Genomic DNA, 17,519 nt, shown 5'->3' on the forward strand with positions numbered 1-17,519 from the left:
AATGTCTCTCCTTTTTTGAGGCTGGGATATGTAGACGACACTTTTGTGTCTGGCATCATAGAATAGAAAAACTTTATAATTTCCTCGACAGTTTAAATAACTTTTTATGTCTATATTAATTGGATTATTGATCGCAAAATTGTTATTTTGTTATATTGGAGTTTTCCTAGAAAACCACATTTTAAAAACGAAAATATGTGTTATGGGTACTAATAAATAATTAACTACATCACAATAGCTACTATCCAAATTATGGCACAAATCCGTGTCTAAAAGTCTCTCCATTAGAACCAACCCCATATGTTTATACATTTTACACTTCAAATTTAAACATTTACATACGCAAACTTATAACACTCTTACTACCTAGGCTACCCTAAAAACTTATCATCCGGCAGCTCAGACAATCTAAAAATGTTAAAGATATTGCAAACCACTTCCAAATGTCCTAAAGGTACTGTAACGTTTTATCCTGGTTTTCACAAATTCAAAACCGTTATTAAGATTGACTACTAAATTATTACAGATTCGCCCTTAAAATACACGTTGTTTTCCATATCACCTAGATTAGTATTTAAGAGACCTCAAAATGTGAAGACTATGCTTTTAAGGCCCAAAATTCATGTTATAAAAATTCTCAATATTTATCTTTGGGATGTGAACCATGTATTAAACCATGCTGTGGTATATTCAAAATTATGAATAAGACCGATCTACTCAAAATTAGCGTTATTAAAAAATGTATCCAATAGCTGGTACATTGGGCTGTACCTCCAACAATGCTATTTATTAGCTATAGTTCCAAAAACTACATTGGACAAGCCTCAAATTCCCTACGCGTAAGAATGACCGGTCACCCTTTTTCAATAAATCATAAATAAGTAAAAGCCAGTATCTTCATTCACAATTCACCACAGCAAAAGCTTTGAGGATTGCTATGAACTTAAGGCTATAAAAAATTAAACCTTGTGATAATAGCTCACGAAACGAGTTGTATGTAAGGAATTATGAATTGGCACATCAGCTAATATTAAAATCTAAACAACCAATTGGACTTAACATTCGCTAAATTATTGTATTCCATTTAACTCGTTATATCCTTATCTATTAAATTTACTGAAATGTAAAATTTTGACAGTACTAATATTATTTTTATTTGAAAATGAAGAAACTATCAACATTTGTTTAGATGTAAAATATTGTATTTGCCTTATATAATTTATGTTATCGGGCGCTTCTTCTTTTGTTTGTTTATTTGTATACAGTGTACGGATTGTGGTAGTTTTGGGTTGTGGTGGTCGTAATCGGATAAAATGCAAAAGTATGTAGGTGTTTGCAATAAGCAGATTTCTATTAAATCTACACTATAGTGCACTGAATGTTACCCGAAGGTGTTTTAAAATTTAAAATCACACGTTTTGTTTTTTTATCTTAGTTGTTATCGTATTATTTTTATTTTTAACACTAAGTTGTAATCAAGGATAGTACGTACAGTATTTACACAGATTGGTACTCTCAATAACGAATCTATACTGATACGACTTAAACTAACTAGCAAAGCAATTGTTTGAAATACCATAATTCTTAGCATATGTTATTATTTTAAATATGACTACATTTTTATAGTTTGATAACTGTTTATTCCGTTATCATGACTTTTTCCTTCAGAAATATAAGATTTCATTGCCTTCACAAAACTTATGTTAATCAATAACAAAATCGTCAATGTTATTGTCGTAAAGAAACAATTCGTCTGTTGACAAGAACAAAACATTTAATAATTTCAATTTTGTATAGTATGAATAATTCTCTAAATTAAAAACATAGTAGTGTAAATGGAAACATTTTTATATTGCACTATAAACTTTTGTGCGCAGGAAATGTGACAGCTGGGACTGCAATTACGGTCCGTTAATGTGCGTTATCGTTATCAGTTTAATGGGCTCTCTTAGTCTTTCACGGCGTGTTGTTGAATCAAAATGGACGGTGCCATGTTTGCTAGTATCCCGAGAAATACGAAATGCCCTTTAATTCAAACTGTGAGCGTAAGAAATTCTTCAAGACGAGAAAGGTGGCGAGACTCAAATACCGGTAAGGAATTTCTGATAGTAATAAAAACCGACATACTCATATTATAAATTGCAAGAATGACGGTACTGTCCATAACTTAGTGAATCTTATCATTCAGGAGGCAATGAATAGACATGAGATAATGGTACAATATTAATTAATTTGGGTCAGTCCAATAACACCCGTAAGATAAAAGGAATACTCGAATAGTTTCCGATAATGATCGATATGATTTAAAAACATAATATGTTTAGTGTATATAGAAGTTATGCATTTGCTTTAACCTTAGACTTCTCAATCCACTATGAAAACTTACCAACGTATATTACTTCTCAGAGGAATACATCGGAGCCGCCATTTTGAATGTGTGTAATTTCTAGTAAATCCGTAATATCTTCTTGAAATCGTGCTGTTTTATAAAACTATCCTATCTAAAACCTAAAATTAAACGTTTTGTCTATAGTAAAATATATTTGTAAGTCAATGTTTACTATTACTCTTAAATGATCAGTTACATTCGATGTTAAACCGAATGAAAGTTTGGCCCTTCCGAAGCATTTTATATCTATAATTAATGTGACCGAAACAAATGGTAACCTATTTTTAGATCTTCATATTAAATACATATTTAACAACTTACTAGCCATATAAAATGTGCAATAATAGTAACATGAAAATAACAAATTGATTTGATATTTGTATGTATAAAAAATTTCGGTCTATTAAGTACTGTATTAAAATAAATATTTCTTAGACGGCATTGGCTGAATGCGTCATCAACATAACAGGATTACGAGAAACCCTGTAACCACTGAGAGAATGGCTAATTACCTTTCAGGCCAAATTTCATGAAAGAAAGTTACCGACTCGTACTTTCGTTTTGTAAGTTCAAAATTGGTTGAATCGTGTGTTTGTGGTAAGCTGATGCAATACATGAAATTACTGCGTTTATTCAGTTAAGACTTAACAAGCTTGTTTTGTGATGGGGCAGGATTTACCGGACATTTGCTGTCAAAAACAAACTTCTAACAAAGACGCTTGTATTTATTATAAATCTCCAATTTTTCGGCAAATATTTCTATATAATTAAATTAATGTATTTGTATAACTTAATGCTGAACTGTGATGAAGCCAAAGCCAAGGCTTTGGTTATTTATTTTGTTTTACATAATTAGGTTATTTTTATTGTAAAATAATTTGTGTATAAGATCATATTGAAAAGCATAAAACATAGCATTGGCAAAGTATTTTAATTAATTGTGCTATAAATTTTCTTAACCCATAGGTACTTTGATTTTACAATAATATAGACAATGAATAACGAAGTGGAATAAAATATAGGGCTTTTTTATCTCATTTAAGCCTCAGCGTCAGCTATGCCGGCTTCGAAGTGCACTGGTTTTGTTTTTATTTTAAAAGTACAAAGTACATGATTGGACCTCCCCGGGATTTGAATCCGTGATCTCTCGGTTAGAGAGCCGAGACTATAACCATTAGTCTACGGAGGAGGACAATATAGGGATGGGCAGATTTTGCCCTTGACCGGAAGTCGCACAGGCTTGTAAACACAAAAACAGTCGTAATTTAAAAATTGTATTAGATGAAACTTGGCACGAGTCTATAACTATGCTAACTATTAATTTGCTAGCCAAAACCACTATTTAACATATCCAAAATTATTCGCATTTCTAAACAGTATTTTATCATAGATTATAACGATCAAAATTTTAAATAAGAATAGTTCATATGTTAATAAAAATTGAAGAATCGTCAGATTTTTTTAATTCTAAGGTCATTTAACACATATTTTTCGTGCTTTTTTATATTTTGTGATGATTCCAGATATGACCTTCAATGTTATGAGAAGTGTACAATAACGTTCACAAATAATTAAAATCACTACCATTACCTTACTGACGCTAACTAAACTTAACTTGAAAATATTACTTACACAAATACATACCGTAGAGAAGTGTGTTATCCAGTCTCGTTTAATAATAAAATTTCGAGATGGCGATCTTTGGAATGTATATAAAAGTTTAATTTTAAGTACTGTATAAAACATTATTGACAGGATGTAAACGATTTATTGGTTTAAAATAGTTCAAACAACGTGTACTTATTCTTCCACTTATTTTATTATCTCATAAGATTTTTAGATGAGTGGTTTAAATTGTCTAAAGTAAATAATTACACATTTATTATAATTACAGTGTAATAGATTGAAAGTGAAAAATTTAGATTCGCAGGTTATTTATAACTTTTATTCCCACCTGTATTTTGGATATATAGCATTGTTTCAGTATGCCAGCCTTTCAAAGTTTAGAGAAGTTGATAGTAAAAACAGTAATACGAAATAACATGATTGCTACCACGATTTCTAAATTGTTGCAAACAAACCAAGCAAAGTCGTGTATATTACGACCTGATCGAGGTTTTAAGGTACATGCACTCAATTAAAACTGTTTCTTTTTCTGTTTGTCTAACAGACGGGCTTAGGGTTACACGAAGTTCCATTTTTACTAGAGTCTTATTTAGGTTATTTAGGCCCCAATTAGGTTTATAAACAGTTTTGCTAATCTACTAGTGGACTGAAGGTTTACAGTTTGTCCTGATATTTTTCTATCCAGCACACTCATACTGAATTACTATAAAAGCAGTGTATCCGACCCAATTTTATTTTCTATCTACATCTGTGAAATCAATTAATATCTCACTCGAAATTGAAAATTATAATACGGGTTTGGTATATATTTCTGAAATGTTTGCACATTAGCAATATAAGCTATTCTGTGGCCTAAAATGGCAGTATTTCACATGTATATAACGATTTAATCAGTAATACTATAATTGAACACTCTACAGATTTAGAAACCACTCGCGTGATTATAAGTAACTATTTGCATACCTCGTAAGTTTTCAAGATGATTTAGTTTCCGATATTTCTAAATTAATACATTAAAGAGAGCCCAATCTGATAACATTTCACTGTGGCAGTTTGGGGTTTAATTAACTTATTAATCTCTGTTTTTGTTAGTTTATGAAATTGTCAAGTCTATTTGATTGTATATATTTCTTTAGATTTGGTATTTTAATATCCTGTACATTTTCAAGATAATCGTGCTCCTTATTTTATGAAAGTACTCGTAATAAATTACGGAGAGTTCAAGCCTATAGAAATTAATTTTGGCAGTTTCGAGTTTAGTATGTTTTTTTCTGGTTCTATCTTTTTTATTTGATAGTCAACATGTACATATCCGAAATAATTACTTTACTCTAGAAAAATATGATTATTGTACATTTTCATAAATTATTATTAATATTTATAATATTATAAATTATAATATTGTAATTCGGCTTAAGCTGAAATATAGAAACTGTTTAATTTAAACATTTGAAGATTATTATACATAAATATAAATATATATATATTAAAATATAATATATATTTTATTATTATATATCCTTTTTATGATTCAATGTTTATTGAAATTATATATATATATATAGTGTAACAGTACTTGATGTATTGTAAATAATGTTGTATTTCCTTCGTTTTCCTAAAAAAATATTTTTCCCTTCCATTCCTGAAAGGGGGAGAAGGATATTGTTTGTCTGCCTGTCTCAGTAGCAAACGTGCCTTTGACGTGGATGCCTAAATCTCTAATGTTCAGTTAGTGATTGTAATACAACATGCCTTTCGTCGTCACTTTGATATTGCTCCGCGAGATCGTGTTCCTAATCGGACATGTATTTTAACGTGGGTGGATGCATTTAGAGAAATGGGAAGTGTTAAAAAGGGAGGGACAATTTATTGAAGACCGTTAGAATACCTAAAAATGTGTAAAGAGTTCTAGTGTCCATTCTGCAGTCACCCGTAAGTTCTGCGTTTAAACATCCAATTGCCCTCACCGTTCTCTTCGTCGAATTATTTCTGTGAGCTCCATTTTCACACGTACGAAATAGGGTCAAACAACTAACCTGGTGGAGTATGTAATCCAACAAATATTATGTAATCAGCTGCATGAAAGCTTGCCGAATGACGGAGTTGTGTTCTCTAACGAGGCACATTTCCATTTCAGTAGCTATGGAAGTAAGCAGAAAATGCTGTATTGGAGTTCAAATAATCCCAGAGAATTGTATGATAGGCCCTTTAATTTGGATCGTGTCACAGTATGGTGTGTCTTATCAAGAGTGGGGATCCTTGGACCATATATTTTTTAAGAAGACGATTGTGCTGTTACCGCAAATTCAGACAATTATGTTACAATGATCCAACAATTGTTTTTGCCTGCTTCCTAAAATAATATCTGGACAACGTGTGGTTTTGACCAGATGCGGCCAAAGTCCCTAGCTCCAGGGTCTCCATGGGTGGTTTCAGAGCACGTGAACATTTGCGAGAGGACGTAAAGCCTACGCGATCGCCTGATTTAACCCCTTCTGATTACTTCCTATAGGTTTATATCAACTCTAGTCTCTACGATCGTCTCAACATCCTGAAAGACCTACGGAAAAAATCCGAGCCAAAATTGACAATATCCTGGAAGGGCAATAATAATAAATAACCAACATTTAAAATGTAATTCATCATAATAAGTCACTACTAGAAGAGTAACATTGATTATAACTCTGAACTAATTATTTTGCGTAGAAGTGCTATTAATGAATCGCAACGCAAAACTAGCCTAACATCACAAACTTCTGCCACATGACACAATCCTCTAAATCGATTCAAACTAAAAGCCCGAAGGTCTAGAGACCTGAAGATGTTAACAACTTAGATGAAACCACACACACTTTTCTTAAATCAATGTTAACTCTGTGCGAGCGCGCGCGCGCGCGTGTCCCATAGCTAGACAGATGGTCATTGTACAGCATTAAAAATATAGTGACATTAATCTCAATTGTTATAGCGGTTTATTCTTATACGGACATTTTTTATTAGTTATATGCCGCGAACAACAGGGACTGAGGACTCAAATAGAATCTTACCTAAGCTCTTCCTTCTCAGTCCTGTTCTGCTCTGTCAGGCTTTCTGCAGCGTCCACACTCCCTCACTCTCATCTGGTTATGATGTGTGGGCATGTCCTAACCTAATCTAAACAAAACTTATAATGAGGTTTTAGTGTTTGATGTTATCGGAATAAGTTGTGAGTTGGCCTGTTATAGCTGAGAAAATGTGGTGACTGGTGTTACGTTTTACTCATTTGGTGACGTTAGTGTTGTGGTGAAACTGAAACGAAACAACAGTAGAAGTAATCCTGTAACTGGTTTGAAATAATTGCTAGTTTGGATAATAACATACCATTTTATCTGATTATATACTGAAGAGACAGAATCCTATTATACTTCATCTTATTGGTCAAGTGTTTTATTTAACTACAAATAGAATATATTTCACATGTGTATTATGCTAACATAACCTATATTAGTAATAGAATTGTTACTAACCATTTTACTAGCATCATACCAACCTGTGTAGATTAGTTAATTTTACAAGGCTTTGATAGAATGATATGAAGAAATACAATATACATGTAATATTTATTTCATTTAAGTTAACTAGCAAAAACCTGAGAGAAGTGGAAATCTTAACCTAGGTTACATCATCTTTTTTTATATATCTGTTCCATTGACATGCTTCCATCTTTCTTCAAAAATAACAAGATAAACATCAACCTATCTCAACGGTTATTGCATTTATTAATTTAATAATATAAGGATAAAGTTACATGTTTATCCTTGTAAACTTACCATCACGGACAGGATTGATCATCGATTGTTTCCTGTAGTATGTCAGTAATAACGGTACTTTGGGATTATACCGACCACACCCAGACATGAATCGTTATTTGACATTTTGCTTCTACTGATTCCTAGATTAGCGTAGAACAATATTTCGTCAATATAAAACAGGAATTGTCTTATCGCAAACCCCTCCCCATCCTCAGACAGAGGTCAAAGTCGAGCGGTCTAGTAGATAACGTGATTGCAGAGTCTCGCCGCCCGTTCAGCTGGTTCGTCGCTTTGTTGTACTTCCGTGTTTTACCTCTACATTTCTCCAAACACAAAAATTCAACAAAAACAAACATTACCAAACTAAAACTAAACTCTTTATTGAAAAAACACTCAAAACTTGTTTTTATTCTTGATCACATTCCGTCACCCAAAATGCGAGTGCCTCCGGCCATCAGCGCGGGCTTCGGCAGCACCTGCCCCGCGCTGATGTCAAGGAAAGAAAAACATCCCTCGAGATAGTACCTATCAGTAAAATATCAAATTCTAGAGGGGCTGATCAGAAATATAAATTGAATTGTAATGGAAAGGCAATTATGTACAGTGCAAATCATGTGATGCCGCGCGCGGCCTGCCGTAATCGGGATTGTCGAGAAAGATAAGATAACAGCGACAAAAATACCGATCACAATACCTGGAAATGCTTGTAAGTTTGTAATTTTTGCAATTAAAGAGTTGTTTTTTTCGTTCTGTCATGTCTATTTCTATAAATTTATATTTTTGTGTTCTTCATACTGGTGTGGTCGGTATAATCCCAAAGTACCGTAATAACACATGGACTGTCAATCTTATAGCTGCACAGTATAATAAGTGTCAACCCTGGAACTGGCGGTCATATTTCACTCAGTGACGGAGTGTTTTTAGTACTTCATACATTGCCTTATATTTATTTTATTATTACATATTTACTATAAAGTATATATGTCATATTATATATTTTTTTTATTCAGCATTATTCAAGGAACATTTCTAATATAATTAAAAAATAAATATCCTTACTCTACCTTTTCATGAAAAATTTTTTTTATAAAAAAGAAAAGTTAGTTCAAAGTTTTTGATTTGTAAAATTGTTGTTGGTGATATGCAAAATTCAAAATATATAAAAAAGAAAGAGTATTTAATTCTGAGTAAAAAATAAAACAACACGTTGTTTATAAGGTATTTTTATTTTTACATGTGGTAAACGATACAAAAATCATACACTGACATTCGAAAAATGCTACTTATCAACAAAAGTAAGAACTTCAAAGCTCACTTGGATTTGTACAATCTTATAACTATTAGTTTATATTAATTTTCTATTTTTTTATTTTTTATTATATATTTTTTTTAATTATGTTCTGATTGAATGTCTAAATCGGAATCCTCATCGTTGCTTATTTCATGTTCAACTAGTTCTCGAATGTCACTTGAACGCTCGCGGAAATTACGATCCATTACATAAACACGCACAAAAAACTTACTATTATTGTGTCATATACACAACCATCATTACAATGAACTCCAACAAACAATAAACCAGACAGAACACCATACAGCTGACGAAATAACAATAGCAGAATGAACCAGTTGACTCATTGCTGCTGCGTGCGCAACTAGCGCGGTACGCGGGAGAATGTAAACAAGCAGTTCAGAGATTATAAAACGTGTGGATGTGTAACGAAACGATAAAATTATTTATTAGTGTATTATTTACATAAATTGAACCTTCCTCTTTCGATTGGTATCAATACTGATGCTCTTTGATCGTGTTTTAAGTACGTAATATTGAGAAATAAAAGACATATTAAAACGCCCGATAACGGTCGCTACCATCTTGGATGCCATTTCCAGGGTTAACACTCGAGCGATCGAAAATATCAAATCATGATATTAATGAGTAAAGAATCCTCGCTACAATTATTTAAAACAAATTACGTTATATTTTAGTTACGTTGTATTTCAAATGTAAATTAATAGTAAATTACAGTATGTTATGGTAAATAAAAAAACAATTTAAAATATGGGTATTTATAAAATATAACCAACAAAATAGTATACAATTAGGGTAGGGTACGATAAGCGGACTCGGTTTTTTATATCGAAGAATATAATCATCGAGACTTAATATTCGCATCTCAAATCCTAGACTATCAATTGATATAAAAGTATGTATAGTCCTAAATAACAATCATATGTTTTAAATTAAAATATGGGTGTATAGGAAATATAGGAAAACTCATAAATAATTAAGAAATTACATAAATAATAAACAAACCAGAACGAAAAAACAGGAAAACTCATAAATAATTATGAGCCATAATTCATATGGTTTATGTCATAATTATTGAATTGTTCATAATTAACATGTAATTATACATTATTACGTGTATGTATAATAATAATTATTATTGATATATAGGCTATACACGTAACCGTATATATAATATTAATAATACGATTATGTGTATTATTTGAAAGTATTTACAGCTTTTGATATAGATTGAGTTAATTGTTCAAAATAATTCATCAGTATCGATGGTTATGATTAAGTAATATCGTTTGCCAATTTCAATAAAAAAAACCGGGTCCGCTTATCGTACCCCACCCTTAAATTACTTACTTTTTACTATTTTGAAGGATAAACTTGTCTCATACACATAAAACATGCATAACCACTGCACTTGGTGCCATTACAGATCTGCTACTGGGATACTGCAACTGTTTCAGTAACAGTTAGGTTAAATGATGCTTTATCGTTGCTTCTCATCCAGGACTTCCTAGGGAGAATGTTGAATGAATGTTGCTAATCTGTATGAAATCATCTTTGGTGTTCAGACCTATTACTATTAATAGAACCATAGCATGCTTTATTCTGCTAGTGTTAAGATATAATATCCTGATTATTATTTTGTTCAGTTCATTTTCTTTCAACTCATATTCTGTTCTCTGCTTCCAGGCACTGCAAAAATTTATGTTCTCTAGTACAGTTCTTAACTAGGTGTCCCTTTCCCCCAAACTCGTAGTAGATTGTGCTGTACATACCTCCATAAGTTTGTTATTATGCAATATAAGTAGGTTTAGATTAGGTTATCATAAATATGGTACTAGTAGTAACAAAGTTAAAGTTAGCCTTTACAATCGCTCACATGATCTGAGCTTGAATTTCGGTAATAAAGATATTCTACAATGATGTTGTGCAATTTATTAAATGTGTGTGTATGGTATTATTTTGCTCACTCTAGTTGAATTAATTGTTGTAATGTTTAGTAAAAGTAAGCAAAATCTACTTTACAGCAATACTAAGGAGGTATTTTAATTGATTAGGTTAGGTGTTCAGTAATCCAAGCCTGTACTTATTGATACTAAGAGCATTAATCAACATGCTGTGGGTTATGGGCAGTTAAGGTGTTACTCTCTTGTGGTCATACATTCAGTCTAACAGTTTTTCCATTCTACTTATGAACGAGAATGGAAACCAAAGCTACAGGCTGCGGTCATCTATAGAGGGTTGGCCTGTGAAGCAGGCTTAATTATCCCTAGTCGTAATATAACCTTGCTAAATATTCAAATAATGTAATTTTTGTCATAATTCAAAGTGAATGTAAAATATCTTTAACAAAATCCTTAATTCAGATAAAATTGGCATGCGTCTAATTGCCTTGTTGCAATGCTTACAAGGAGGTTGATATTGGTGCCCCAGTGTCTCTAACTTAACTCTTATTTTCAAACGTATTAAATTTCAAAATCTTTTCTTTATAGAATCAAGAATGGCTAAACGTACCCAACCTGCTTGGTCAGTGGGAGAGACAGATACTCCTCCGGTCCTTAAATTATACAACAGTTTAACTAGACAAAAAGAGGTATTTGTGCCTCAGAGAGGCCGGCAAGTCATGTGGTACAGTTGCGGACCTACAGTCTACGATGCTTCTCACATGGGACATGCCAGGTACGATCACATCAGAGAATCTCATTTTATTTTACACAGCTTACATCAGTTCTCCTTGATTTTGGACTAAAAACAATGTTGTTAGGCCTTGGTTTTTCAAAAACGTTTTTAATATCCTAAATGTTGTGTTAGTTGTAATGTAGTTAGTTATTAATGCTGAAAAGTGATATATTGTAAGTTTAAAATTTTTTAAATACTATTAAAGAATAGTTCTTTGACATTTTAATTTCACTTAAATGACACAAATTTAGAATGCCTTATCACAAAATTAATTTTATTCTTTGGGGTTAAGATTTAATACTAAATTGGGAAGTAATAAGTCCCTCAGAGCATTTACGTAATCATGGTTATTGCTATGACTGATGCATTATTCCACATCTGACCTTATCAACACTTCTAAACCGAGATAAAGTCATCAAACACGTACAGTTACCCTAATGGTTTTAAACCGTCAAATCAATACTCAAAACTCCTCTAACATCTCATGGGGCCATTATAATGTCAATAAAATTTAAATGTCATCCAAACGTTAACTAAACAAAAATTAAATAACTATGATGTACATTTTTTAACACATTTGAAACATTGTCGCCAGATCTTACATTACGTTTGACATCCTGCGCCGTGTCCTCTCCGACTACTTTGGCTATAATGTGGTGTATGTGATGAACATCACAGACATTGATGACAAGATCATCAAGCGGGCTCGGCAGCAGCATCTATATGCCCAGTACATCTCCACGACCCGGGAACTGGCTCTCACACTCAGTGACACGAGGAGTGCCATGGACTTGCTAGTTGAAAATGCCAAGGTGAGTTAGTTAACAGATGCTACGTCTCCACAGTGAGTGAATCTAAAAAATATTGTTTTTCCAAAAATTGACAAATAGACTTAAATAGACTTTTATCTAACAGCATAAGTATTTGACCATTTAGGACTGTCAATCGGTAACGACGTTCTACTGTTTGTGTAGGGAAACACTGTTCAAATACAGTGAAGTTCATTATAGTAATTTAATTCTGGGAAAATCCAACTGATGTCTCATGATTTAAATTGCCTAAACATATTGCTTAATATTTTTATCAGTTTTTAATCTTATTTTTAAACTAAGATTAAAAACTAATTATTTTTAACACTTTTACCGTATCATGAAATTACAATCACTTGCAGTATCATCCGGTCTCACAGACCCGGGGGAGGTTTTTTTTTGCTGTTTTTGGGCTATTCTTGTTTTTTAGTTCAGATCTAAACACTAAATATATTTACAATTATTCCCTGTTGATAACAAAACTACAATTAATTTTTTTTTTTTATATATAATTGCAAAAAATTATAAAATTTAATAATTTGGGGAATTTAGGATGGAAAATAATATTCTGGAATACTGGTATAGTATAAAGCTGTATTTACAAGTATCAGAAATACACATACATTTTTACCAAAGCAATTAAAACTTAAAAAAGGCATAAATACATACAAAAAAGTATCAACAGATTTTAGATATTCTGAACACATGAAATGCACAACTTTCTGCTGCACTCCAAACAGATGGGTTGTCCGCATTTGATACATTTGTAATTGGTTCTTCTTTCCTTAGCACTTGGAACATGTCTTCTGTTTTTCCAGTTTGTCACTAGGAACACATTCATTAGGAATTGCAGCTTCTGTTTCTCCAACGTACTCCGTGATGACGCGTCTAATGGCTCTTGGCAAATTTTGAACTTCTAGGCGTCTTGTCATGTGAGGCTTTATAAGTTTTAAGGTCAGTCGTTTTATGAATTCAAATCTTGTAATGAGTGGATTGTTACCTAAGGCTCTTGCTCTTGCAGTAGGCCCGGGTAATGGTCCCCTCAAAATGTTATGTTGAGGTGTTCTGCGCTGCTTGGGTGGCTCCTTTCTGCACCATACGCTACCATCTTTCCCACGAAACAAGTAATCTTCAGATTCCTGAACCAAATAATTTTCGACACTATAGTGGATGCCATCTTCATCTTCCAGTTGGGGTTCATCAACAGCAAAGCTATCATCACTTTCACTTTGATTTAGTTCGTTATCAGACAGTACATAGTTTGGATCTTCATCCGAATCGTCAACAGGTTCATCGTCAATATCATCCCCTTCAACGTTTTGTAGGAGTTGTAAAAGTCGCTCGTTAAATCTTCCATCGTTCACTCTTAACATTTCCGAGTCACTAATGATTATAACAAGTTATAATAAAACATAAAAACTAATATATACAAACACGTAATAACTATTTACACTTAAAACCGTATCACCCGGTATGACAGACCGGTAGAATAGTTACAGTAACCGTATCGTCCGGTACAGTAGACCGTAGCGCTCACAAAATAACTGGACTGATTCAAGGTCAAACGCCCTAGACAAACTAAAACCAATCAAAAACGGCTCAGGAGAGACCAGTTGACAGCTACTGAGCGTGGAGGGTGCAACCGAAAACCAGTAGTGCCAATTTTAGAAACATGAAATTCCCCTCCGGTCTCACAGACCGGTGATACGGTAAAAGTGTTAACTTATTCTAAATTGAATTTTAACTACACTTTAAAGAACATATAGAAATTAAATTATGTGGTAATAATATTATGCTTGTTAAATTTGTGTCAAGTTCCCATTAATCTTTAAACATGTGATTTTCTGAAGATCAAGCCCATAAACAGTGTGTGGCCGTTAAAATTAATGAATTAAATGTGGTCGGCCTTTATAGATGCTGATTGATCTGTGTTTACAGTGTCAGCACTGATATTGGTGCTACCATGCTTTATTGTAATTTGATCACTCGTAGATGGACAGGTCTCTACCACAATTTATTTTGAATTGTAACACTTATGTTGTGATCGGTTTCATTTGTGTTCCCTCGGTACGGCTTAGTCTAAGAAGGGCCTCTAGTTAATAAGGCTGAGAGTCTTGTTACTTTTTACTGAATATAATCAGTGAAAAACCAAATGATGAGTAATTTGCATTATGAAATGCCCAGAATAACCTAGCCTGTGTATGGGTCACTGCATTGAAATTTTCACTATAAATACATAGTTTCTGTAGTACAAAACTGGCTCTGTATGGGTGACAGGGCTGTATGTATGTATATGATATTTATAACTAATAAAGGAAATGATAGTTATTAGATTGTGACATTTAGGTAAATCAGCAATGATTTGCTCTCACAAGTTCTACTGTATACAACTAGCACAATATGTGGCCAGTCTCACTAGGAGCCTAAACTTTTGACATCATTATTTCAAGGAATACAACCGTAAAAAAATCATTTTTATCTTGTCCAAATATTTGTCCAACCCTATTATTGTGTATTATTGTGCAGCAGAACTTAATTGTATTCATGTATTGTACATTTAAATATTTTTATTTTATGGTTACTGTGACAGAAAGCCACGGATCCAGACCAGCGAGACATGCTTATGAAACTTTCACTCAGAGTGACAGCAGCATTGGAGAATTTGGAGAAAGCTGTCAAAAGCAATGATGAGAAGAAAATTGATGATGCCAAAACGGTAGGTCTTCAATATTCTGTATAGTAAATAGTTTGTTGTTCTAGTAGACCACATATTAAAAACTTATATTTACAATCAGAACAAAATAAAAAACTACTGCTCGTCATTTCAGAATAACCCTAACGTGCTTGAGCTGTATTTCAAAATCAATTATTGGATACCGTATGTTTAGTGGTATCTTATCGTGTCATTAGTAATTTAAAAATCACTTGATTGTTTCTGTCACCTTGTAAATAATTGAATGTAAGGATTTGTTACGAAAGATTCATTGTAGTCACAAAACCACCTTGGAACTGCTGGACAAGACTGCTGAGGTTTTGGGTATAATGGTATTTCCAATGTTACCATTAGGCTAGAGAAGTTAATATCTATAATTTAATTTTCATAGCCCAGAGTTTTAAGACCATATTTGATTGCCAGTATGGGCCCATACTCTCTTCTAAGGCAGGAAATACAAGAGTTAATGCGCAAGTGTGGTGTGCAGTATTATTTATAAATAATAAATTAATTCTTTTAGGTTCATACAAATCCTTAAATTTCACTGATCATCTTCTTGCCCGATGATATTTGACGTAAGAAAGAATTCAGCATGTCAGTTCTATTAAGACACTACTGTGTTATATACAGAAAAATTTCCTAAGTTATCATTGTCTAAATAATCCGAAAAAATAAATCATGCCAGCAATTAACTGTGCGTGTGTGTGTGCGTGCACGCACACACGCTCATGCACATGCATTTGTATGTTACAAATAATGTTTAATAAATGTAGCCTTGAAATATTTTAGTTTTGTATTGTACTGACATGATTGGGGACTAAGCTCATGATCACAGTAACAGTATTAAATTAATATATATACACACTAAGATGTCATCCAAATTGCTGAATCTACAAACTTCTGAGTCACTCAGTCCTAATTTCCTAAGCTGTTCCTGGACAGGTCCATAGCCTGTTCTCATAACCACTTATTTTGTTAAACCTTCCAATTTGTTTTTTTCTTCATAGACTTATTTTTAAACTAAATATATATCCTTTCATTTTATGTCCGGTTTTCTATGTTTTGTACCTATGTGTTCTTAAATTTAATGTATAATAGTTTTGAGTAGTCTATTTTTGTTTTTGTTCCAATTTTTTTCCTGTTACTATTATTGATGTATTTAATTTAGATAATTATTTTGTTATTGTTTCTTTTTTGTGTGAATTCAGTGGTAATAGATTAAATGTTGAGAAAGACTTGAATTGGCAATTCAACTTAAACAAAATACTTTTTCCTGTCAGATCAGATATTAGTGTCACAGCAAGATACCAATGAGTCTCTACAAGCAAATGTAGTTTTAAAGTAGAGGTAAAATATTTTATGGTGTTTGTAGTATGGTATATGGTTGTTAGACTGTTCTGATGTGCAGGTACTGATAGATGTGAGCCGAGATCCACTGTCCGATTGGCTAGACAAGGAACAAGGTCACCTGGTCACTGACAACGACATATTCACCAGCCTGCCTCGTCACTGGGAGGCCGAGTACCACCGGGACATGGATGCTCTCAATGTGAGTACACCACTCGTATGAACAATTAATGACTAGTTTAATTAAAATATAGAAAGAAAATTCATTACCCCATATCAAACTAGATGTTCATAATAAACAAAAATTTATACCTCATCGTACTGCACAGCGTTTGCTTGATTCAGAAATTCTTAATTTTCATTGGAGCTAACTTGAAATACATTGTCGTACAGCGCCATATCAGGAAGTGTGCTCCATATCTCTGACGTCAGTGCTCATTATCAGGACTTGTTCTTGCACGCCATTGTGTCTCGCTACACCAGCCTATGCCAGGAAATTCCACAAGTTTTTACCTTTCATTGAGATTCACATGAAATATTTTGTTATATGACAAGATGTCAGCAAACACCCCTGAGGTCAGAGCTCATCATCAGAACAAGTTGTTCCTGCACCCATTGTATACATCAGAACAATCAGTAAGTTACCTTGTTTAAGAATTTATCAATTTTTTAAAATAATGTCAGCAAGGTGGGATTCTTCTCTCTTCAAAGTTTTTCATTACATTCATCAAAATGTCCTGCGGCAAACAGAAATTTCTTCACTTATTTTCAGATCGTTGAGTCAACGAGGTTTGTGGTAGTAAACATTGAATTTCATATGACTCCTTAAGAACTTCCGTGTTGAAAGGTTGGTGAT

The 17,519-nt window shown here is 32.9% G+C and overlaps 1 protein-coding gene across 4 annotated transcripts in view; it reads left to right on the top strand.

The window, feature by feature from the left end:
- Positions 1 to 1,965: 1,965 nt before the first annotated feature.
- Positions 1,966 to 17,519, top strand: part of LOC124357771 (cysteine--tRNA ligase, cytoplasmic) — a 33,733-nt gene continuing 18,179 nt past the window's right edge. The window contains exons 1-5 of one of the 4 annotated variants that reach the window (XM_046809809.1): positions 1,966 to 2,091; positions 11,608 to 11,794; positions 12,390 to 12,606; positions 15,194 to 15,319; positions 16,725 to 16,865. In XM_046809809.1, coding sequence (XP_046665765.1) covers positions 1,980 to 2,091; positions 11,608 to 11,794; positions 12,390 to 12,606; positions 15,194 to 15,319; positions 16,725 to 16,865 — 783 coding nt within the window. In that variant the 5' untranslated portion in view covers positions 1,966 to 1,979. Of the gene's footprint in view, positions 2,092 to 7,118; positions 7,432 to 11,607; positions 11,795 to 12,389; positions 12,607 to 15,193; positions 15,320 to 16,724; positions 16,866 to 17,519 lie in introns of those variants that run through there. The other 3 variants (XM_046809810.1, XM_046809811.1, XM_046809812.1) reach the window with 3 other exon arrangements.

This window comes from Homalodisca vitripennis, chromosome 3 (assembly GCF_021130785.1).
Source record: "Homalodisca vitripennis isolate AUS2020 chromosome 3, UT_GWSS_2.1, whole genome shotgun sequence".
NCBI classification, from domain to species: domain Eukaryota; kingdom Metazoa; phylum Arthropoda; class Insecta; order Hemiptera; family Cicadellidae; genus Homalodisca; species Homalodisca vitripennis.